Source organism: Lepidochelys kempii, chromosome 6, assembly GCF_965140285.1.
Source record: "Lepidochelys kempii isolate rLepKem1 chromosome 6, rLepKem1.hap1, whole genome shotgun sequence".
In the NCBI taxonomy this organism is placed as follows: domain Eukaryota; kingdom Metazoa; phylum Chordata; order Testudines; family Cheloniidae; genus Lepidochelys; species Lepidochelys kempii.
This window is the reverse complement of record NC_136385.1, coordinates 34105805-34131322: the sequence shown is the minus strand read 5'-3', so window position 1 is coordinate 34131322 and position 25518 is coordinate 34105805. Positions and strand designations below refer to the sequence as shown.

The 25518-nt window shown below is 41.9% G+C and overlaps 1 protein-coding gene across 8 annotated transcripts in view; it reads right to left on the bottom strand.

Annotated features, from left to right (window-relative positions):
- The window catches only part of TUB (TUB bipartite transcription factor), a 248535-nt gene that overhangs the window by 47757 nt on the left and 175260 nt on the right, over window positions 1–25518 (bottom strand). For all 8 annotated transcript variants that reach the window (XM_073347462.2, XM_073347464.2, XM_073347469.2 and 5 more), the window contains exons 2-3: window positions 8538–8589; window positions 4764–4926 (exon numbers count right to left, since the gene is read on the bottom strand). In XM_073347462.2, the coding sequence (XP_073203563.1) occupies window positions 4764–4926; window positions 8538–8589 (215 nt within the window). The remainder of the gene's footprint in view (window positions 1–4763; window positions 4927–8537; window positions 8590–25518) is intronic.

Sequence of the window (25518 nt, the reverse complement as noted above, 5' to 3'; positions counted from 1 at the left end):
AAAATTCTCCCACACCTCATTAAGAAGTAAGGCAGCACTCCAAGTATCCAGAGTATGATCTAATGCAGATAACATATTCCCTGCTTTCTCCCAAAAAAGAACAAACACCTTCTCGAACTGAAGTCAACAGAAAACACGATCCAAACCACTAGATTTTGCTGAACATGCACAAATGTTTTTAAAATGAATGATTAAATGTCACCTTAAAATCTGACAGTTTGCCATTCAATGGAAATCTCTCTCTCTCATATCATTTATGGTGTCAGAACAGAATGACATGCCAAATTTAACAATCCAGAGTTATGACTTGTGATCAGAAATCTGTTTGGCACAAAATACAGACATCTAATTTAGCCCTGTTGCCAAATGTCAAAGAGAAAGTATTCAGTGTTGCTGTAGCCGTGATGGTCCCAGGATATTAGTGAGATAAGGTTGGTGAGATAATATCTTTTAGTGGAAAGCCCCATCCCACCCATCTTTCTCCCCCACCCCTTCCTTTCTCCCCATTACTGGAGGGATATGTGCTAACTACTTATGCTAAACAATCTGTTCGACCTTGTATTTAACTGTGACACTCTCAATACCTTTCCTAGACCTGAAGAGCACCGTGTAAGCTCAAAAGCTTGTCTCTCTCACCAACAGAAATATTACTTCACCCACATTGTCTTTCTAATATCCTGGGACTGACACAGATGCTACGAAAGAGAAAGTAATGTTGCTATCTTTTACATGGTTAATCTAAACTTCTAAATCAAAAGTTGTTGCAAAGTTACTTGAAGGAGGGTTTTTTTCTGTTTTTAATTTAAAACATTTTAATTCCAAACATACAAAAGCCATGTCTGTAAAAAAAGTAACATTAATAAAAGCAGACTTTGCCTTGTTCAGATTCTAGCCTCTCTCAAAATTGCAAAAAAAGGAATTTGTCCCAAGTGGAAACTCACCATTTTCACAGGAAAAAAAATGATACCTTCTTACCTATGAAAATTGCCTTTCATTTCTGCAGAAAATTTAAGGGAGCAGTGGAAAAGGTCAGTTCTTTATAAATCTGTGAAAGCATTATTCTACATCAGCATAGGTCTGGTTACTAGTTTAACACAAATCTGGGAACAAATAAAGATGTTTTAAAACACAGCTGTTGCTCTACAGGGAAATTTTGTAATTTCTTCCAAACAGCAGTACAAAACAAAACTCCTCTTTCATACAAGGGCCCCATTTGTAGATCATCTGTCTACAAATACTGCTGTTTAATATAAGCTTTATATTTCAGTAATAGTTTTAAGTATTTTCAGTAGGGCCAGATGGATCTGAAATGGTCCATCCACAATGGCTATCTAATATGGAAATAATACAGTTGTTAGACTGTTAGAAGTAGAAGCTCAACTAATACTCACGGGGAAAAGATTCTATCAGTGCTGTCATTGTTCCTTACTAATTGTTTAGCTCCATTCAGTCACTTTATGGACTGGCACACTGATGTTAGAAGCCCACACTTTACCTGAAGCTTGCCTTTTCCTGACAAATATTGTTGCTTTCTGAAGTTATCCTATAGTATTAATTGCTACCAATGCTAATATGGTAATTGAATGAAAGATGAAAAACATGTAATTCTATATGGGATTACAGATGGGCTCAGGGACACAACACCTTTCAGTCCTAGGCCAAAGGTCATTGGAGACTGAAAAATAATTACCAGCTACTGAGTGATTGGTGACATATGCAAAATGAGTTATGGTTTCAGTCCATTTCCTGAATGGAGAAGTGTCATCACCCATGTCACTAAGGGTGCTAATGGGGACTCTCACTGGCAATTTTAACACACACCAAGAAATGAATGGGCATAACAAACTGGCCTCTCACCTCCATATTCAGAGTTTAACCATATCATTTTGTTAATATCTAGGGAAGTCTACTTGGCTGCTAACTATAATTGGTTGTGCACCCATCTTATAGTAGGTTTGTCTAGGCTATATTTCCCAACTTTGCTTATGAGAAGATCATGTGGGACTGAATCAAAAACCTTACTAATGTCGAGATAGATCACATCTACTGCTTCTGCTTACCCACAAAGCTTGTTACCCTGTCATAGAAAGACATTAGGCTGGTGTGACATGATTTGTTCTTGACAAATCCATGTTGACAGTTCCTGATCACCTTATTATCATCTAGGTGTTTACAAACCGACTCTTTGGATTATTTGGTTCATTATCTTTCTGTTAAGATGACTGGTCTATAATTCCCTGGGTTGTCCCTATTCCCCTTTTTATAGATGTGTACTATATTTGCCCTTTTCCAGTTCTCTGGGATCTCCCGTCCTCCACAAGCTCTCAAAGATAATCACTAATGGCTCAGAGATCTCTTCAACCAGATCCGTAAGTATACCAGGAAGTATTTTGACAGGCCCTGCCAAATTGAAGACATCTAACTTGTCTAAGTAATTCTTAATGTATTCTTTCCCTATTTTAGTTTAAGATTATAGATTAAGCTTGGATTAGCAGTAATCATTCTGCAGCTCCCTGCAGAATTCCAACACCAGCTAAGGATTGTCTAAAAAAGGAAACTGATGATAGCACAGCTAGAGCAGGAGAAGATAGTCTACTATTGCTATTCCTGAATAGCTCCTTGTATGAACGCTATTCTGGAATAAAAGTAACTTTACTGTGGGATAAAGATTTGTTTATTCCTGAATAAAGTGTTGACATGGGGAGCTATTCTGGAATATCCATAGCTGACTAGATTATTCCACTATAGCTATGCTGTCAATTTCCCAGTGTAGACAAGCTCCAATATGATGGGAACAAGGAATCATGTTACCCTGTTCCTGACCTCTCATTATACATACACCCCATAATCTAATCATCCAACCTCCCACCAGAGGCAGGCTTAATTTTACTCATCAAATTAAACAAGCATTCCTGTGTTACACCTTCCTATTGAAGTTTACAGACAGGAATTTTACAAGGAAAAAAAATATGTGGGGTGGTACATGTGCAGTGCCTGCTACATAGGAATGAATCTCACGGACTCGCTCATATATGCAGTACAGTTTATGCAGTAGGACACCAGTTCCCACAAAGAGTCATTTTAAAGCACACCCATAACAGAAACAAGTGAATGGGAAAGAGCAGAACAGTTCTTTAGATACAGCCCAGCTGTCTCATGCATCCAACACTCCCAGATACCAACGTTTTCATTGGAGATGAATACTGTCATTGAAAATGGCCACTGAAACCCAAATATGCCCCACACAGCAGATGAATCTTGACACTACCAACCATACTCCTGAAGAAAAATACAACAAAAAAGGACACTTCTGTAGTTCTCACAATGTTTTCAAGAATAATGCTCCTGAGAGAGGATTTTACAATGCAACAAACCACTTTATTGGGTAATGAAATGCTGTTAAATTGAGGCTTCTGATAAATGCGCCAACAGTTGATTACCTGGAGAGCTATCCCCAGAAGTTTACAAACCACAGGCTGAATGTGAGAAAATATAGCTACATATTACTAATGCATTTTCAGTACTAGGCTATTCTGCCCATCTTATTTACTTGTACTATGTCAGATGTAAAAAGAACCTAATTTAATGGTTTACATGACATTGTAAAATAGAGTGTCTTGTTTCTTTATCAGGGTTTGAAAGTCTGTGCTGTCCACTGACATCCTTTGGTGGCAGGGTTGGAGAGAGAATTTAAAATAAAGTAATTTGAGGCCTAGACGTAACTGTTCCAGGGAACGACCTGAGTGGAAAAAGATTGATGTGATGTGATATGAAGGGCCAAATTCTGCCTTAACACACACCCCAGGCAACCTCTACTGATGTCAGAATGGTTGCCCAGGGTGCAAGCACTTGCAGGATTCAGCGTAGTATAAATAAGGATTTCACTACTGTTTGTGAGATGTCTGGTTTCTCCGGTCTGTAGCAGACTTGAAATCCTTGTTATTTAAGTTTACATTAAAGGGTGGCTTAGAAGGCAATTGCTGCTGTGTATCATAAAATAACATTTAATAGGACAGGGTTTTACACCTGTGTTTAGCTGTTACAATGAGAAAGAAGTAAAAGGAAATTTTCTATCTCCTGTAGCTAGCTACCAAAGAAAACATTTTCATAAAATTCTGTACAAAATCAACTTCCTAGACAGCATGGGAAAAAAATAGTCTTTTTATATGTTTTTCTCTGATTATGAGAGAAAATAATGTGTTTTTTCCCCTTCACCTGAAATCAGATCTGTTACTTAAACAGCTTTCAGAAGCATGGTTAAAAGAGGTTTATTATTCAAAAACCCTTATTCATAGTTGATGCATTCTGGAACTTCTATGAATAAATTCCACAGAAAAGAAAAAAAAATTCACTCACAATTTGTGAGTAATGTGGAGACTCAAATCTGGATTTCACGTAGCCCCTCCCAGTATTATGGTACATTACCATATTTTATCTTTGTACAAAACATTCAACAACATCCTTTCACATATTGAAATCAGATTTAAAGGGAGAATGTAAAGTATGGAGAGCAGGAACCCAAGCCAGGATGACATCTTACTGAAAGTTTCCACTGTCGAAAAAGTTCATTTTAAAGTTATGGGGGTGGTTATTCTGGAATTCTGCATAGTTATTATCATTCTCATCCCCAAACACAGCTGAGCTAAGCTTTCAGGGCATTCATTTAAAAGATTACATTCTTGTTCCCACGCTGACTTCATTTTTCAACAAAATAACAGGACTTCTAGCAGTAAACATGCACGCTATAGATCACGTCAATATACCATGAAAAATGGTGCTGCTGTTGCTGTTAAGATACGATTCAACCAATGGCGCTTGTTCCTCTGAATGTTTCATTCTGCGCGTTCTTGTGCGGCTGTCTACATTGGACTGAACCATCAGTGGCTCCTGGCGTTTTTTTTTCTGCTTCTGTTCTAGCAATGCTCGCTGGGGGAAATACAAAGAAAAGTACTTTACTGTTAGAATAAATGTCACTTTTCTAGGGGAGTCTGTGTGCACATAGCTTCTGTTCTGCAAATGCTGCTTAACTGAATGTTATTTGACTTCATACTGTAGAACTCCCAGTAAATCACAACAGATATCCTTACAACTCCTGCAATGGCAGGCCACCTTGTATGCTATTTTCAAGTGGCAAGAGTGGAGTCTAATAGGACGTTGGGATGCCAAGCCACAGAAAACCCTTCTAAAAACTCTATTGAAAGTACCAAACAGGTCAAATAGATGTTTCTGAGCAGTCTACTGGTGTCAGAGCTAGATAAAAAAAATCTTTTGGGAAGCCAACAACGTGGGAGCACTGTGAATTAATATGATAACCAAGAGCACGAGGCATGAAAACACTGATTTATGTTTATGTAAATCAAGAAAAGAATCTGTAAACTACAATCAAGTGACAAGACTGGGCAGAAGCCCAGTGTAACAATGATACATGCTGAATTTTAATTACACACCCTATTTTCAATTTCAATTCTCATTTACACCAGGTGAAAAGCAAGTATTAACTGCTAGAAGGCAGAGGATTGTCTTTACGATTGCATAAGTTTCTCCCTCCAGATGTTTCTAAGTTTAGAATGTGATGGAAGCTATGATAAATCGGGGCGGGGGGAGGGAGGAGGAAGCTCCCTTTTGCAGACACCCAGTCAGTAGCTATAGCAGCTGTACCCTAATTGCCTTAACTGTAAAGGGTTAAGAGACGCTTAACCTGAGTTGGCACCTGACCAGGGAACCAATAGGGAGGCTGTACCTTTTCAAATGGGAAAAATTGCTGGGTGTGGGTTTTTTTTCTTTGTCTCTTGGGCTGGAGAGAGGAGAAGGCAGCAACGAGCTGTAAGCTTTAAGCCAGGTATGGGAAATCATCAGCATCATACCTAGAAACTCCTCATTTGGAAGCCAAGATATGTAAGTAGCACAGGAAAAGTTAAGACAGATGCGATTAGGAACCTTTTTGGTTTGTGGAGTCCTCTGTGCTAAACCCAGGTGCTTTTGTTTTGCTTGTAACCTTTAAGCTGAACCCCAAGAAAGTTATTGTTTGTGTTTAATCCCTAAAGCCTGAGTTTTCAGATGTGTTTCTTTTTTTTTTTAATAAAATTTACCCTTTTTTAAAGAACCCTTTGATTCCAAAGTCCTTAGACAAGGGGTTGGTCTGTGCTCACATTGCTAAGGCAACTGGTTGGTATTTTATTCTCAAGCCTCCCCAGGAAAGGGGGTGAAGAGGCTTGAAGAGATATTTTGGGGGGACAGGGATTCCAAGTGACCCTTCCCTGAATATTTGTGAAAAATCACTTGTTGGTGGCAGCAATATCTGTCCAACACAGAAGACTGTGCCTTGGAAGAGTTTTAACCTAAGCTGGCAGAAGATAAGCTTAGGGGGTCTTTCATGCGGGTCCCCATATCTGTACCCAGAGTTCAGATTTGGCGGGGTATACCCTGACAGAAGCCAATGTATATTTATGAGATGTCATTCTATCACAGCCACTTTGAACATCCACAAGAAACTAGAGGGGTTAAGGTGGTTTAATTTTAATAACCCAGTGTCTTATTTGTCCCCTTTCTCTGTACTATGCTGTTTTTACATGGGTTGTCTTTTGACTTCTCTCCATGTAGAGAGAAAAAGAAAATACAATGCTGTTATAAATAGCAAAAGGGCTGGATTAAAGTAGAGGAATATCCAGAGAGGATCAGTTTCTGCCAGCCTTCCCTCATGTTGAGTACTACTTTACTCCATGAATGATGTGCTGCTACTCAATATGAATTAGAAGTCAGAATCTGATTCAGACGCAACATGAGAGACAAGGTGGGTGAGGTAATATCTTTTATTGGACCAACTTCTGTTGGAGAAAGAGACAAGCTTTCAAGCTACACAGAGCTCTTCTTCCAGTCTGGGAAACGTACTCAGAGTATCACAGCTAAATACAAGGTAGAACGGATTGTTTAGCATAAGCAGTTAACACATATTCTGAAGAACTATTCGAGGTGAAGTGGCCTATTAACACCTCTGGAGTTATAGGAAAAAGAGTGGGGTTAGTGGGTTACTGACTATTGTAATAAACCATAAATCCAGTGTCTTTATTAAGACCAGGATTTTTAGTGCCTAGCAAAGATATGAATTTAAGTTCCCAGAGGTGTTAACAGGCCACTTCACCTTCAATCATCCCTTAGAATATGTGTTAACTACTTATGCTAAACAATCTGATCCACCTAAACATCTGATGAAGTGAGCTGTAGCTCACGAAAGCTCATGCTCAAATAAATTGGTTAGTCTCTAAGGTGCCACAAGTACTCCTTTTCTTTTTGCTTATATTTAGCTGTGACACTGAGTACCTTTCCCAAGCCTGAAGAAAAGCTCTGTGTAGCTCGAAAGCTTGTCTCTTTCTCCAACAGATGTTGGTCCAATAAAAGATATTACCTCACCCGTCTTGTCTCTCTAATATCCTGGGAACAGCATGGCTATAACAACACTGCAATCAGAGGCAAGATGGCATAGATATAAAGTATTTGATATTGAAAATGGGGCACAGACTGCAAGACCCTAACCCTAACCTGATGGGTGTGGAATGGACATTACAATGGAAGCAAAGGTAACAGAAGATCAAGTTTGATACATAAAAGCATGTTGAAAGAGAGCCAGAGGTTCTTCAAAAGGAGGCCAAGCAGAAATTAAAGACTAGGGGTGAAACCCTAACTCCACTAAAGTCAATGGTAAAATTCCCTTTGACCTTAATGGTTACGGCTACACTGCAATTAAAACCCCACAGCTGGCCTGAGCCTCGGGCTCCCAGGGCTCAGGAGCTGTTTAATTGTAGTGTAGACGTTTGGGCTTGGGCTGGAACCCGGGCTTTAGGACCCTGCAAGGTGGGAGGGTCCAAGAGCTCGAGTTGCAGCCTGAGCCTGAATGTCTACACTGCAAATAAAAAGCCCTGCAGCCTGAGCCCCATGAGTCTGAGTCAACTGGCACAGGCCAGTCGCAGGTGTCTAATTGCAGTGTAAACATACCCAGTGGGGACAAGATTTCACTCAAGGTCTTCAGAATGAATGTTCATGTAGGCCATTTAAGAATGTGGTAGAAAGACAGACAACACAGCACATGACTTAGTGACTGAGAGTATTAAATTCTATCTGGTTGGGAATAAGGAAGAACAATTCTGAGAACTGTGTGTTAATTCTCAGCTGGTTAACACTCTTACTAGTATCCTTGTGCTTTTCTTTTTTGTTTTTTCATGGTCTGTGAAAGGAATAATGCATTCTAGGTCATCATAATGCAACTCTAAGTCAACAAAAATGAAAACCACTCAAATCACAATAATAAGAAAAAGAGAACACTAATAGTAATCTTCACAGTCCTTTCCTTTCCATCACTTAAGCATGTATAGCACACTCCAAAGGCCGGGGAACTAATATTTCAAGATGTAATTTTCTGGTAGGATACCTCGATCAGCTATGTGTATCAATGCAAGGAGGTCTCCATATTCCACAGTAATCCAGTTAAGCAAGCCCTAACCTGTCAAAAGGAAATAGGCCGAAAGCAGACTCCAAGATCTCACCTGTCTGTCAAGCTTCTGTTGACGCAGATTGCTGCCTTCATCATCTAAAACACTGCAAAGACAAAGAGAATTCATTAGAAAGTATTTGTCAGTCAAACAGAACACCAAGTTGCAATTACTGGAGCCATATTTTGCAGGACTTCTTCAGGCAAAACTCCCAGATCAGTCCATGGAAGTTTTGCCTAACTAAACCTGCACAAGCTGTCAAGAGAATTAAAAGCAACCCGGGAAATATAAATAAAGTTCTGTGTATAATGTCTACATGCTACAAAGTTTAGATTCAGCCAGATCATAAAGGAACATAAATCCAGAGTGTTTCACAGGAGCCTTATGCCTGCAGTACAAACAAAAATTGGAAAGAGTCCAGCAGAGGGCAACAGAAATGATTAGGGGGCTGGAGCACATGACTTATGAGGAGAGGCTGAGGGAACTAGGATTATTTAGTCTGCGGAAGAGAAGAATGAGGGGGATTTGATAGCTGCTTTCAAGTACCTGAAAGGGGGTTCCAAAGAGGATGAATCTAAACTGTTCTCAGTGGTACCAGATGACAGAACGAGGAGTAATGGTCTCAAGTTGCGGTGGGGGAGCTTTAGGTTGGATATTAGGAAAAACCTTTTCACTAGGAGGGTGGTGAAGCACTGGAATGGGTTATATAGAGAGGTGGTGGAGAGGTTTTTAAGGTCAGGCTTGACAAAGCCCTAGCTGGGATGATTTAATTGGGGATTGGTCCTGCTTTGAGCAGGGGATTGGACTAGATGACCTCCTGAGTTCCCTTCCAACCCTGATATTCTGTGAAACGCTTTGTTCTCCATTACCTTATAATAAAGATACTAGCATGTACAGCCGTGGGACAAGAGCGTAAATTTCTATATAAAGCACATAAAATGGTAACGAGTTTTAGGAGCAGTTTAGCAAATCATCAGTATTTTAAATTGGCTTGAGAAAATGAATGGTTCTTTAGGTTGAGAACCAGAATGGTTTCTTTCCTGAAAATCTGAAGAATTATACTTACAAGGGATTCTGATCTACTGTCTGCACTCAAAAAGTCAGAGATCTGCAATCCAAACAGTATTGTGTACTACCAATTACCATAATTTTCTCTTTGCTTCTAGGTGATTGTTCATTGTTGCTGGTTGAGGGATTGGTCATGCCAGATTCAGTCATTTTCATTAAATTAGATGTTGGATGGAAATAAAGGACAAACCTTCTTTGCATTACATTTGATAAAACTATTAAATCCACCTTATTCTGGGGGGAACAAGTTCTACATGCTATAACAATATTATGACTAAAAATTTAAAGTAGATAAATAAATTTATAGATTTAATTAAACAGAGGAATATAGACTACCAAAAGATACAACTATAACATGCTTTAAAATGGACTATATTAATTTGATTTCCACTTATAACACCACAAAAGTGTGCATCCCATACTGTAGGCACCCTTGACGATTAATTACAAGTGAGTCAAAACTGCCCTTTGCGTATTTTAAAATTGGAAAGTGACATAATATTAGTTCAGCGCACTCTGCATTTCTTAACTAGGTTGCAGGCAGCATGGTATAGAGTTGAGTGGCAGACTTGAATAGAGGAACAACCTCTGGGCTCTCATCCTCCAGAGAACAAAGAAATAAAAGACGTGTGATGAAGCATGCAGCGTAACATCAGCCTTTTATAAGATCTGCAGCAGGCATCGTTACATATATCTTATAAAAGGCTGATGTTACAAGATGCACAGTGAGGCGAGTTTCATATCGAGTACTGGAATTGTGCCTTAGAAGAATTACAGATATAAAAGTTTGTGGTCTTTTAGGGAGATAATGCTAGCTGTGTTATATTTAGGATACCACCTGCCAACAACCCATGCAGCATTCCAGGCAATGAAGAGACAAACAGTTAGAATTTCAAAGCTTGTACCCACATTAGAGGCATAAAAAATGGCCTCTGAAAAGTCTCTACTCATCTATGCATCCAGCTGTGCTACAGGTAAGATTTCCTCTGAGTATCTACATCTAAAAAGTCAAAGGCAAGACAGGGGCACTGGTCTGGCCCTGAGACATCTAAGTGAACTTTACACTTGCAAATTTTGAGTGGGCGTCAGCTGGGGCCAGCTGATCTGAGATATATCTGGGCAGATTCAGTCACGACTGCTGTTAAAACAATCCTGTTTGAAACTTTTACTCATAGGCACTGACTCTGAGGGTACTCAAGGGCTAGAGCACCCATGGAAAAAAATTAGTGGGTGCTTAGCACCCACTGGCAGCCAAGCTTCCCTCTCTCCCCCTCAGTGCCTCCCATCCGTCAGTGGCCCCACTCACCAATTCCTCCCTCTCCGTGCCTCCCACCCGCTGTGATCAGTTGTTCTGTGGCATGCAGGAGGTGCTGGAGGGAGGAGGCAGAACTGGGTGGGAAGGGGGGGCAGGGATGGGATGAGGAAGGGGGCTTAGAAGAAGGGACGGAGTTGGACAGGCGGTTGGGGGAAGGGGTTGTGTGGGGGCAGGGCCTGCGGCGGAGTGGGGGGCTTGAGCAACCTGGGGCCCAGAGGCAGCTGGCACCTGTGCTTTTACTGCCTCATTCCACAAAAGACAACATCCTGAGGGACAGTGAGAGTCGTGGGTGCAAGTAAAAAGAAATTTGTTTTTGTCACTTTAGTGAAAATTGTACTAGACCCATAAGGAAACGTGTCTAACTCTGAGAAAACATGGCACCATACAGATAAATCATTTTGTGAATCTGTGAGACTGAACAAGTGTTTCAGACATACCAGTTTGATAAATTACACTGCTGGCATGAGAGAGGCTAAAAGAGGTGGGCATGTCAAACACGTCATAGTTATGTGCCATCTGTTTGTCAAATTCTAAAATAGCCTTAGGATCCCTGGCAAGAGGACTCTTCCTAATCACCAAACACCCTACAGTTATTAGTTACTTAGCTATGCCTACTATTTATATCAGTTTCTTATTCTTCATTAAACACTGACAGCACAACCAGCGTGGGACAAGATACAGAAGACAACTTTGAGTGAGATACTGTGCAGTGCCCTGGGGGTGAAAAGGGAAAGGTGGCATTAAGCCACATATGACCTCCCAATTCATGGTAACTGCCCAGAATCCCAACACCACAAAGTACTATAGCACAACACCCTCCTAGTCTTCTGGTATGCCCCTACCATGCACCCTCAGCCTCTTCCAGGGCTTGCACTTGAGAGCCTACAGCTGTCCCATACAACTCATTTGTTGGGTAGAATTCGCCCCTGGCTGGCCACAGGGCTTTTACAGCCCCTGTACATTGCACAGGACTGTACAGTGGCCATAGCAGGGGTGAAAATCTCACCCATATCCCTGTCCCAGGGAGCTTATGGTCTTGATGCTGTTCTCAAAAGAACCAAGCAATGTATTTATTTTCCAAAAGACACAGTGCACCAACAGCAAAGTTTGCTCGAGTTTTTCAACAAAGTACCTACAACAAATAATAATTTGTACTTAGCATCTTTCTTTTGAGAAACTCAAAGCACATTATGAAAGGTATATAAATAGTATCCTCATGTTATATAAATTGTCTGCATTCTCCTGAATATTTATTTTTCCTATAATACATGTAACGTGTCTCCAAAATATATTTTTGGCCAAATGATTTTAGTGAAACGTGAGTATCAATCAATCCTAGTGCATTAACTAAAAATCCCCTCTTGAGATTTAAACTGAGTGCTTAAAAACTTAGATAACAATCCAGAGTTTTAGAACTGCACAGGCAAAAATGCACCTGGAGAGGCCCAGAGAGGGTAAGTGGCTTTCAAAGTCAAGTCATTTGCAGATTTGGAAACAGAACTCTGTTTTCATGTCATCACCTATATTATACATTAGACCATTCTGCCTCTCTCAGATTATACAGCAAATGAGCTATAGACTTCATCATATACATTCCCATATAAACAGATTAATTATTGCAAGCCATTATATTCCAGTAATATCCTGGTTTGTCTGTGATGCTAAGTATTGCACCATAGATACAGTTGCTGAACACCCAGGATCTAACTTCAGATTTTCTATAGTGCACTTCATCATAATATCGAAACAGGGCCTAGTGGTCAAAACAGAGGAGTAGATGGCTGACCTCCTCAATTCCATTTTCATCTTTAGCTATGATTCATTGGACTAAACAGGCTAACTCCAGGCTTTGTGTAAACAAGAGCAACTCCTACAGAAGTCTGGGCCAAAACCTACAGTGTTATAAATGGTGATTTAATTACACAGTATGTAGGGACTGGTCAGAAAATGGATGTAATTTTCACTGATTTAGTGTGCAATGGATTCAAAGTGACTGCCTTACGTGCTAAATGGGGCCCAAAGTAATGAATCTCCAGCCAGGTATTGAGACTATTGTGCTTTTTAAGACACCTATCCATATCTTCTTCCTGTTGAATGACATTATTTTTAGAATCTCTAAGTATATGCAGCCACAACTGGGACTGAGAGCTGCTTGCCAACAACTTACAAAGCTCTTTTGCTTCTTCCATAGGCCCTTCTCTGTGGCCTGATGGCTATTTTATAAATCTCTGGGCTGTTTTCCACATTTCTTGTATAAATAAGTGTAAACTACAAGCCTTGTCCCTCGGGTTGTTTAAGCTTCAAACTGTCTGATTTAAACTAGTTGTCTTCTGTGAAATCGAGTCCTGTTGGAATGTGAACATGCCAGCCTCCTCTTGGCCCCTTAGTTCACTCTCTGTGGACTGGAATACGTCCTTCCCATCCTCCTTCAAAGGGGCAATGTGAGGCTTAATGTTTACAAAGCATTTTGGAGCTCCAAAAATATGCAGGCATTAGAAAAATATTATCATTAGCGTCCCAAGAATTCCTACAGCTCATTTTCAAACAATCCTCTATACTACAGGACATCACTTAGGCCGGGGTGGGCAAACTTTTTTGCCTGAAGGCCACATCTGGGCATGGAAATTGTACGGCGGGCCATGAAGGATCATGAAAATGGGGGTTGGGGTGCAAGGGGGGGTGAGGGCTCTGGGGTGGGGCTGGGGATGAGGATTTGAGATGCAGGAAAGTGCTCTGGGCTGGAACCGAGGGGTTCAGAGGGCATGGGAGGGGGTCAGGGGTGCAGTATCTGGGTGGTGCTTATCTCAAGCAGCTCCCAGAAGCAGCGGCATGTCCCCCTTCTGGCTCCTACGCAGAGGAGGATGCTCTGCATGCTCCCCCTCCAGAGGCGCCGCCCCCTGCAGCTCCCATTGGCCGTGGTTCCCAGCCAATGGGAGCTGCTGGAGCAGCACTTGGGGGCAGGGGCAGAACGTGGAGCCCCTTGGCTGTCCCTATGCGTAAGAGATGGAGGGAGGAACATGTCGCTGCTTCCGGGAGCTGCGCGGAGCCATGGTACACACAGAGCGGGGCAAGGCCCTGACCCCACTCCCTGGCTGGAGCACTGGAGCAGGGCAAGCTCCGGACCCTGCTTCCTGACGGGAGCTCAAGGGCCAAATTAAAATGTCTGAAGGGCCAGATGCGGCCCCCGGGCAGTAATTTGCTCACCCCTGACTTAGACCTTGCCTGGGCTAGGATTTAAAAGTGTGATGTTAGAATGCATTAGCCAACAAGTTCTAATTAACAAGGGGACACTAGACTTTTCAAACAAGGCAGTGAATATGTTAAAATGTGCTAAGATGGTCAAATTAATGCCTATATTTTATCTCAACCAGTTTAGCGTGTATGAAAGGCAGCGTACCTTATCTGCACTAGACTGTTCAGATGTGTTAGAACATTGTTAGCCAACACATTCTATATCACACCTTCAAATCCTTCCTAGTCTAGACACAGGGGTTTTATTCTTGAGTAAGTACAGAATACCAACAACAGTGCCTGTGGGTGCATTCTGCCCTCACTTAATGTCTGTGTATCTCCCAATGAAGTCAATGACGAAAATGAGGGTAGAATTTAGCCTTCAGTGTTTTACTGTTATATTAGTAGGTCACCCTCAGCTGGAAATATAGTGTTCCATTATTATTTTCTAAGGGACAGCATTTACCCCTGGAGCAAATGGCTAATGACCGCTATTTCACATTCCCAAACTCCCCACAGGAGAAATTATAATGAGGCTCAATGACCCACCAGATATGTCATTGAAAGGACATTTGGCATCTTAAAAATAGGTTTCTGGTGCCTGGATGACTCAGGTGGCACCTCCCTGTGCTGCCCTAAAATGCCTGCATGAAAATCCTGGGATGTGGCCTGTTACCAGCACTGAAGTGACCCTTTGACAGACGTAGATGAAAACCCAGTATAAAGAGTTAGCAGACAACACTTAGCATCCCTGGCAAACAGCTGTCCCGGTCCTTAGTATCAAACTACAGAGGATTCTTTTCAATACCATTTTATGGGGGACAAGAAAGTTCAGAAGCAGCAGTGGCATTTTCTTCCTTCCCAACCTATGGGAGAACCACAGTCCAGTAGCAGCATCCTCTGCGTTTCCCAGTTCCCTCTGCAGACAGAGGAAATACAACCGGTTCATAGTCTCCCTCCCTGCTTTGCATGCAGAGGACCCAGTGACTTAGGGCAAGTCTATGCTACAAAATAAAGTTAGGTCAACGTAAACTGCCTTACATTGACCTAACTTTGTAGTGTAGACCAGACCTAAGACTGTTGCTAAACGTAGTTGTGAATGAACAAGTGGACACAGTTTCACTGATCAGTGGTCACAGTGATGGAGAGGGTCTGTGACTAAAGCACAGTACAATGGCAAAACTGATGGGCGTATTGTGGAGGGGCTGCTTTCAGCTGCGTACAGAGTGAGGTTACTAGATTAAATCTGGCTGTACCTTTGACATGCAAATCAGAAAATCCTCATCAACACAAAGGTAGTCAGATTTAGTAAGTCTTAATTAGGTACAAATTATTACAATAATTACACATATTAAACAGCTGAGAATTTTAAGGCAAATTATGACAATCAACTCTTTTAGTGTTGATTAAACACCATATATTGGTAGCTGTTTTTGCCAAACCCTAAAGGCAATGATATGTTGTGTAAAGTATTGAAAGATTTATTGCAGTTTTGCTGCAATACACTTCTAATTTAAATAAAGTTAAAGATTTAGAATTTATGTAGGTCAACTATTTGATAATTTTCCATACAGGAGCCATCCTGTACTCCTAGCTCAGGTAAACTCCCCTTTCAGATCAGCAGGTATATGCCTTGTATAGGAGTCAAGATCAGGCCAATAAGTCTATACTTTAGAGATTTACACTAAAGACCTGATCCAAAGCCCACTGAAGCCAATGAGAGTCTATTAATTGATTTAATTGGGCACTGTATCAAGTCCTAAATTTAAAATGGATGACCTCCTCTTTTAAATGAGTAATTTCATTTTAATATTGTCCTCCTCATTCACCGTGGTTGATTTAATATGTTTCACTACAGTCTTTTGGCCAGACTACTATGTCTGGTATCACTTCTTCAGCAATGCACGAAACATGCATGATAGAAATGCCTCAGTGCAACATAGATAAAATTTATCACATTTTTTAAGTTCCGTATGATAATGAAGGTAAACTAAAAAAATCAGTGATAATAATTTTAATATTTTAGAGTCTTGTTTATAGGCAATATTTCAACATCTGAAAAATGCCCCAAATGAGATAGGTGAGAAGCCAGTGAGAGCCAGATTTTAGCTAATACACAATGGAAGCGTTAAGATAGACTACAAAAAAGTTCCCCAACTTGGGAGCATACAGGCAGGAGGTTCAGTAAATAAACCTCATTACATTTATTTAATTTTACACAGATGGATTTAAATTTAATATAAAATTGGAATGTCTTGATTCAAGTAACGCATTTCACAGTAGTTAATTCTCAACTTCTGCTCACAAAATGTCTCTTTAAAAGTGCAAATTGTTCACATTCCAGTAAGTCCCTGTAAGAAAAAACAAAAAATGAAATATTTATTCTATTAGAAAGTGCAAAATGAACATATTCACTAATTATTTTTAAAGTGAAGGTATCTTTGAAAAAAGGAAGCAAGTATTGAAAATGTGTTGGCGCTTTTTTCTCCTTTCTGGCTTTGCTTCTGCACCACTCACTAAAGGGAATATTTTCAATGAAACAGGTTTACAGGCACTAGACATATAACTTGTCTGTGCAGCCCAGCTGTCAAGAAACATACAAATTGCAATGACAAATGCTCCAGACAAGCAAATACACTAAACATTTGATCCTTCACACACTGATTCAAAGTGTCTACCTTGGATTTTCCTTTTTCCATTATTACGATTAATTATTTGCATTGCAGTACTACCTAGATGTGCCGACAAAATCAGAGCCCCGTTGTTCTAGGCTCAGTACATGCACATCATAAGAGACAGTCTCTGCCCTAATCAGCTCTTAACAGACAAGGGTGTGAAAAAGTCCATATTACCACCATTTTCCAGATGGGAGCAGAAGCAAAAATAAATTAAGTGATGCACATTTTCACCTTTTTTCAGAGTAAAATAAAAAAGGATTTAGTATTACAAATACCATTTGAAATAACATTCAGGATCAAACTGGAGAGAAAAAGAGCCAGCATGAAGAGTTCTCACATCTTTTCATTTGGACTTTATTTTTATTTTGGAAAAAAGCATACACAAATACGCACAACAGAAGTAGAAGGCCTTTTAATCTTTTACATCAAGGCTGACTTTAAGGACATGAGTTGTTGGGAATTTAAACAACTATTTAAAACTTTCAGAGTCTTATCTGACATATCAATGACTTATGTTTCTTCTCATAAATTAAATAAATACAACCTATAAAATGGTAGCATTTGGCTTGCTGGACACTTGTTTCCATGACATTTGCCCATTTACATTTTAACAGTTTGCTGACAATCACTTCACTAAATAGATAGTGATAAAATCTAGACAAACATTACCGTAAAGCAGTGGATTTCAAACCAGATGACAGAACAAGGAGCAACCCCGCCCCCATACTTTTGTGCTGGAAATGGCCCACCTTGATTTTCATACACATTGTAAAGAGAGTGGTCACTTTGGATGGGCTATTACCAGCAGGAGAGCGAGTTTGTGTGCGGGGGGGGGGGGGGGTGAGAAAACCTGGATTTGTGCTGGAAATGGCCCAACTTGATTATCATACACATTGTAAGGAGAGTGATCACTTTAGATAAGCTATTACCAGCAGGAGAGTGGGGTGGGAGAAGGTATTTTTTCATGCTGTGTGTGTATATAAAAAGATCTTCTACACTTTCCACAGTATGCATCCGATGAAGTGAGCTGTAGCTCACGAAAGCTTATGCTCAAATAAATTGGTTAGTCTCTAAGGTGCCACAAGTATTCCTTTTCTTTTTGCGAATACAGGCTAACACGGCTGTTACTCTGAAACCTATTTTTCTGAAGAAAATTGTTGATGCCCGCGACCCAACGGAGCTGGGAATGAAGGGTTTGGGGTATAGGAGGGACTTAGGGCTGGGGCAGAGGGTTGGGATGTGGGGGTGAGGGCTGCGGGGTGGGACTGGAGATGAGGGGTTTGGGATGCAGGAGGGGGCTCTGGGTTGGGGCGGCTCTGGGCTGTGGGTGCAGGCTCTTGGGTGGGGCTTGGGATGAGGGGTTTGGGGTGAAGGAAGGGGCTCCAGGTTTCGGGGGCGGCTCAGGGCTGGTGCAGGGGATTGGGGCACAGGCTTACCTCAGGCAGCTCTCAGTCAGCAGTGCAGTGGCAGGTGCTAAGGCAGGCTTCCTGCCTGTCCTGGCACCACGGACTGTACTATGCCCCAGAAGCAGCCAGCAGCAGGTCTGGTTCCTAGGCGGAGGCGCACAAGCGGTTCCGCGCAGCTCTTGGCCACAGGCACCTCCCCGCCAGCCCTGTGCAGAGTGCGGAGCCGGTGCTCAGGTTGGGGCAGCGTCCAGAGCCCCGTGGTCCCCCCGCCACCAAGGAGCTGGACCTGCTGCTAGCTGCTTCCGGGGCTCAGCAGTGTCAAAACAGGAAGGGACTAGCCTGCCTTAGCCAGGAAGCACCACCAACGGGACTTTTAACGGACCGGTCGGTGGTGCTGATCAGAGCCGCCGCGACCCAGTGCCGTACATTCCACGACCCAGTACTGGGTCATGACTCACAGTTTTAAACCCACTGTTGTAAAGTGCTTAGCAGAAAGCTTTCTAGCAGTACCACTGACCTGCTTTTACTTCCTCTGCAAAAGTCCGGCAATAGGCTCAAGGAACTCCCACCTGTATGTGAGCTCCACAGGGAATGCCACATAATTAGCTCCTTGAAAGCAAGTTTAATTAAATAAGTTCCCAAGCCAGCTAATAAACTGCCTCTAAAAGTCCCCACATATGTACCTACTGTGCTCCCATGCAGCCCGTATGCTGTAGCTCCCTAGAAGTCACTTGGCAGAACATTAGCAGTTCTCATTAATATATTGCACAAATTCTGTAATTAGAGAATCCTTTTAGTTGGATAAATTTCTTTAAATGTATGTAAGGCTAACTCATGCTGGGCTATTCACCAGGACCTTCAAACCCAAAAATACTTGATCTAAGGAAGAATCTCCGATAACCATCTTGTCACGGAATCCCCAGGCGATGCTCTGGAACTGCTCCGTACGAAATCCGTCAGGACTTTGGGGAAGTCTCCTTTCTGTGAGCAGACTGTGTTCAGGACACACCTCACACAAATTCTACCTTCCTGGGTCTGACCTCGGAGCATTCAGCATCCTCTGCCCCTCCGTGTGCTTCCCATAGCGAGTCCACCCAGGCGGGGCTCCTGGGGAAGCCAGAGGGTCCTGCACCCCAACTTCACAGTCAGGCGTGACTCTCAGCCAGCCAGTAAAACAGAAGGTTTATTAGAGGACAGGAACATGGTCTAAAACAGAGCTTGTAGGTGCAGAGAACAGGACCCCTCAGCTGGGTCCATTTTGGGGGGCAGTGAGCCAGTCAACCCCATCTGCACTTCACTCCTCGTCCCCAGCCAGACCCAAACTGAAAACTCTCTCCAGCCCCTCCTCCTCTGGTCTTTGTCCCTTTCCCAGGCCAGGAGGTCACCTGATTCCTTTGTTCTCCAACCCTTTAGCTCTCATCTTGCAGGGGGGAAGGGCGAGGCCATCAGCTGCCAGGAAACAGGGCGCTGGCCATTCTCTGTGTCCAGATCCCTGCACATACCTGCCCTCTAGGGCTCTGCAACGATCATACACCCTTATCCCACCACCTAGATACTTAAGAACTTTATAGTGGAAACTGAGGCACCCCCACAATATTCAGAGGAACCATTAAGAACAGTCCCGCTTCGTCACACATCTTTGATAGTAGGATGGGCACTTTCTCTCCTGAGACCTACAAGTACCAAAGAGAAAGCAGAAATCCAGTCTCTGAAACTCACCTTAACCATTCAGTAGACTACTGGTGCCAGGAACTGTAATGAAATGAAGGGCTGCACTCCTGTATAGGAATGGTTTTTAACCCACAGGACCAAATGCAGGGTAGACTAACTAGGATTTCATTGTAACAGCCGGGTTAGTCTGTATTCGCAAAAAGAAAAGGAGTACTTGTGGCACCTTAGAGACTAACCAATGTATTTGAGCATGAGCTTTCGTGAGCTACAGCTCACTTCATCGGATGCATCGATGAAGTGAGCTGTAGCTCACGAAAGCTCATGCTCAAATACATTGGTTAGTCTCTAAGGTGCCACAAGTACTCCTTTTCTTTTTAGGATTTCATTGTCCTTTCCACTCTGTAGGTTCATACCACAGGTAAAAGCACTCCTGTGAAGGAGTGCAGCATTATTTATTTCTAGTGCAGCTGTTTGATGAACCTCTAAAAAGACCCCATGAGATGAAGCAGGAGGAGGACAAAAGAGAGGGGCAGAAATATACTGATATCCATTTTGCATACATAATATTTGTGTTAGAATTATCAGCAGTGATTCAGTGGGTAAATACAAGTAAATGAAGAAAAGCAAACAATGTATTAATGTTCTAAGTAACCATAAAAGTAATTTCTGCAGGGTAGATGGCTAGTACCAGAGACTGGATTTGCAGTTGTACTGATAATTACAGAACCAAGTTCTCTTCTTAAAAAAAAAAAAAAATCCTGGTGGCCACAATAATTTAAAAATCACTGCCATTCCTAGGTCTCATTAATTTACTGTTTGAAGTGCTGGCCCCAACGTGGTATATCTGAATATTCATGGTCCATTGTATAAATATCAGAGTCATAATTTAACTCCAACATTCCAGTACTTGTGGATTAGGATTACTTTTGGAATTTTATACTTTAAATCAGTCAATACACAGTAGGGGTTGTTGTTGGGGTTTTTTTTTGGGGGGGGGGGGGAGGGGAGGGAGAGGAAGGGTTTGGTGATAGTATTTTCCTTCCTCCACCACCACACACTTGGTAGTTACATCTGTACAAGCGATAATACTGGCCTTTAGCAACACCTCCTTCTGGAAATCACACAGCTGAAATGTCAACATCTTGACTCAGCTACCCTTCCCTGCATATCACACAGCCAATGGATTTAACTAAAGAAAAGGTAAGTCTCCCACAGTATTCTTGCCAGCAAGTTAAAGAAGTATGGGCTGGATGAATGGACTATAAGGTGGACAGTAAGCTGACTAGATTGTCGGGCTCAACGGGTAACGATCAATGGCTCCATATCTAGTTGGCAGCCCGTATCAAGTGGAGTGCCCCAAGGGTTGGTCCTCAGGCCGGTTTTGTTCAATATCTTCATTAACTATCTGGAGGATGGCGTGGATTGCACCCTCAGCAAGTTTGCACATGACACTAAACTGGGTGGAGAGGTAGACATGCTGGAGGGTAGGAATAGGATACGGAGAGCCCTAGACAAATTAGAGGATTGGGTCAAAAGAAATCTGATGAGGTTCAACAAGGACAAGTGCAGAGCCCTGCAATTAGAATGGAAGAATCCAATGCACTGCTACAGACTAGCGACCGAATGGCTAGGCAGCAGTTCTGCAGAAAAGGACCTAGGTCTTACAGTGGATGAGAAGCTGTATATGAGTTAACAGTGTGCCCTTGTTGCCAAGAAGGCCAATGGCATTTTGGGATGTATAAGTAGGGGCATTGCCGGCAGATCGAGGGATGTGATCGTTCCCCTCTATTTGACATTGGTGAGGCCTCATCTGGAGTAGTATGTCCATTTTGGGCCCCACGCTACAAGAAGGATGTGGAAAAATTGGAAAACGTCCAGCGGAGGGCAACAAAAATTATTAGGGGACTGGAACCCATGACTTATGAGGAGAGGCTGAGGGAACTGGGATTATTTAGTCTGCGAAGAATGAGGGGGGATTTGATAGCTGCTTTCAACTACCTGAAAGGGGGTTCCAAAGAGGATGGATCTAGACTGTTCTCAGTGGTAGCAGATGACAGAACGAGTAATGGTCTCAAGTTGCAGTGGGGGAGGTTTAGGTTGGCTATTAGGAAAAACTTTTTCACTAGGAGGGTGGTGAAGCACTGGAATGCATTACCTAGGGAGATGGTAGAATCTCCTTCCTTAGAAGTTTTTAAGGTCAGGCTTGACAAAGCCCTGGATGGGATGATTTAGTTGGGGATTGGTCCTGCTTTAAGCAGGAGGTTGGACTAGATGACCTCCTGAGGTCCCTTCCAACCCTGATATTCTATGATTCTATGATATCGCAACAAGAATATGTTTGCAATTATTTTCTCAATTCCAAGTACCTAATTATTAAACTAAACTCCAATGAAGTCTCCAGGGATGCATGAAATACCCACAGTAACCTGTACAACTCATAATTTTGTTTAAATTTAATTCACATTATTCATCAAGATACATCTCCACGGGTATGCCTGGAAGGGCACACGAAAGTGGTTGGCAACGTAGAAATGAGATTTTTTGTAAAAATTATACAAAACAGATTTTTAGAAAGAGAGAGAGAGAGAAAAGTCAATTAAGACTAAGCTCCAGGAGTATTATGGGATATTATGGGACAGTCAAGTAGCATTAACAGTTGATCAGAAAGGCAAAACAATCCTATGCAATCTCTATATTAAAATATAAAGTAAGAACTGTAGATAGATAATTTATGTGCTATGTATCATTCAGATGTGGTTTAATATTCCGGCAATAAGAGCCCAATCCTGCAAAAGATGCCAAGTGTGCTCAAATACCAAATGAAGTTAATGAGAAAAGAAGGCGCTCAGCAGGACTGGGTTCCCAGTTAGAATCACAAAGAAAATAGGCTTGTTTTTGGTTTTTGGTTTAGTCTTTATGCAATATTTGGATTGCTGACTTTCAATTAGTAAGGCAAAAAAATCAGACGATGATAGGTGACAGACTTGTCTCCTACACTATGCCCAAGTGCTTTATGAGACCCATTTATCTAGAAAGATCTATTAAACTAATATTTGTACAGGTTCATTCTGTGCAGACAGGTGACTGAGAAAGCACATAACAGTAAATTACAGGTAATGGAAATGAAGCCTCAGAAGAAATGACTAGGCTATTTTTTCTCTCACAGAATGCAATATTAGGAAGATGAAGATTGTGCTCCAAAAGAGGGAGAGGTGTATATAACGAACGTGAGTGATGGAGCTCCAATACAGAACAAACTTTGGGTATGCAAGATTAGGTAGAATGAAGTTTAAATAGATCAGTGAAAAGGTATATAAAGGAGAATTGGAACAAATTAAAAAAAAATCTGAACTAGGAGTACCATACATCTCTAACATAGGATGAGTATTTTATCTGTGATCTAAATGTATGTAGTGTCACAATGAATGACATTACTTCCAGGAAGTGCAATTACTGAAAACACTTATGAGTAACATTACAGCATCAGCAACACTAATTTGCTTACTCATAGAGAGGTCCAATCGTTCAACAATTCAGCTGGACAGGCTAATATTTCAGTACCCTACCCAACCATTGGTAAAACAAAATGTGTTAAAAAGGAGCCTCCAGGACAGTGGTGCAAGTAGGACGGTACGGTATGCCATACCAGTAAGCTATTTATAGCCAATATGGTGTACCGGAAAAACACAGGAAGAGCAGAATGTGGGGCCACCCGACAGCCCCGCGCTGGCAGCTCCTCTGGTGCAGCTGTACCACCCCCAGCCTTTCCACGCAGCTGTGTGCCTGTGTCTGCTATCCAGGGTCTGTACAGCAGCGCCGCCAGAGGACAGGGCTGGGGGCAGTACAGCCACACTGGAGGAGATTGCCAACGTGTCTGAAAAAAATATTCTCTGCTGTCAGAGGGAGCTGGTTTAAAGCTCTTCTGCTGGCAATTCCCAAAGCAGGTGTGACTATAAACTGGCTATTTGTTCCAGAGAGCATGCCCTCCTCTTCTCTTAGCAGTTGTGCTGTGTCCACCCATCGGGAGTGCTCCCCCCGGCTAGGTAATGTGGGGTGGATCATGGGGAGAGGAGGGGGAGAGCCTGGGGCCCCGGGCTGGGGTCAAGTGGAGAGGTCACGTGCTTCCCCCCACACATCCCCATTTAGCTGGTGCCATGTACTGGTAGGAAATGAATCCTACTTGCACCATTGCTCCAGGATAGCATATAAATCCAGAAATCTAAAAAAACACACTATAACAGTAAATTAAGTGATCCGAGGGGGAAAAAAAATATGGGAAAATGAAAAACATTATTGATCAGACACAGTGAATAATGTAGAACAGGGGACTCAATCTGGAGGTTAGGGTTTCCAATATTGCTAAATGGGAAGGGGATCCCAGCTGACTAGAATTGGCTTGGATAATCCTGGCATGGAAAAGGCTGGGAACCACTGCTGTAAAGAGGATACTTGGTAAACAGAACTGCTATTCTCTCTTTACTTACTCATGTGGAGCTGTATGAGAGAATGGGGTATGGTCCTGGGACTAGGTCACCTGACTAACAGTGATGAAAGCTGGGTTCTATACCCTGTTTTTCAGCTGATCTGCAGTACAGCCTCCCACTGTGTCTGCAAAATGATGGCTAATGTGGCTTACCCTCATTTGTAAGCACCTTTGAACTGCAAGAATGAAAAGCTCTAAGTACTATTATTTTTAATGAATACCTTTACCTACAATTACAATTAAAGAGGCACACACAAAAATGAAACAGGAAGCAGCGAAAGTTGACCTTTAAATTAATAGCATATATTTATATAGCTTTATTTTTATCTCAAAGTTTCCCATGGTGCTTTACAAATAAAAATACACATTATAAACTATGGTGATGATCCCTTAAGGGTGGAACTTCCACACTCCTGCTGCTTTCTGTCGGAATACTGCACGCAGTGAGTTTGCAGGCACAGGCTCAAATATCTAAGGCTATGGCTACACTAGAGAGCTTACAGCAGCGAAGCTGCACCACTGTAAACTCTCTAGTACAGCTCCTCTAAGCCGACCAGAGAGAGCTCTCCCATCAATTTAATTAATCTACCCCCAATAAGCGGCAGCAGCTATGTCGGCGAAGCTCTCCGGCTGACATAGTGCTGTCTGCACCAGCATTTAGGTCAGTGTAACTTACATATATGGGGATGGCCTATCACACCTCATGAGTGCCATAAATTATCCAACGTAAGAGGTATTGTAGACATAGCCTTGATCACATCTCCCGCCTCTGAAAAGCAACCATATCTGGGGAGGAGTACAACCACTTAACACACAATGGAGCACTGCTGTATGATTTAGGACAGAATGTGAAAAATGTTGTTTCTGTTTTATTTGAATTATGTGAAAAGTGCAATTGTTTATTCATAAAAATGACGAAGGAGAGAGAATATGCCAGCTAGAACTCCTGAGGTGCTTAAGTAATCAAAGCTGAACAGAAATACAGTAAGAATTAGAGCTCCACTATGCTATATTTGTAAAGTGATAAATCACTAGCTCCTATTTAATTTTTTAAAAGGAGGATTGCAGTTTTATTTTAGAATACAGTCACCATGGCAAGATATGGTGTTTCTGGTTTGTATCAAACTATAATGTCAATTTCATTATCGAACACCTGTTTCATACTAATGCCATCATCATCATC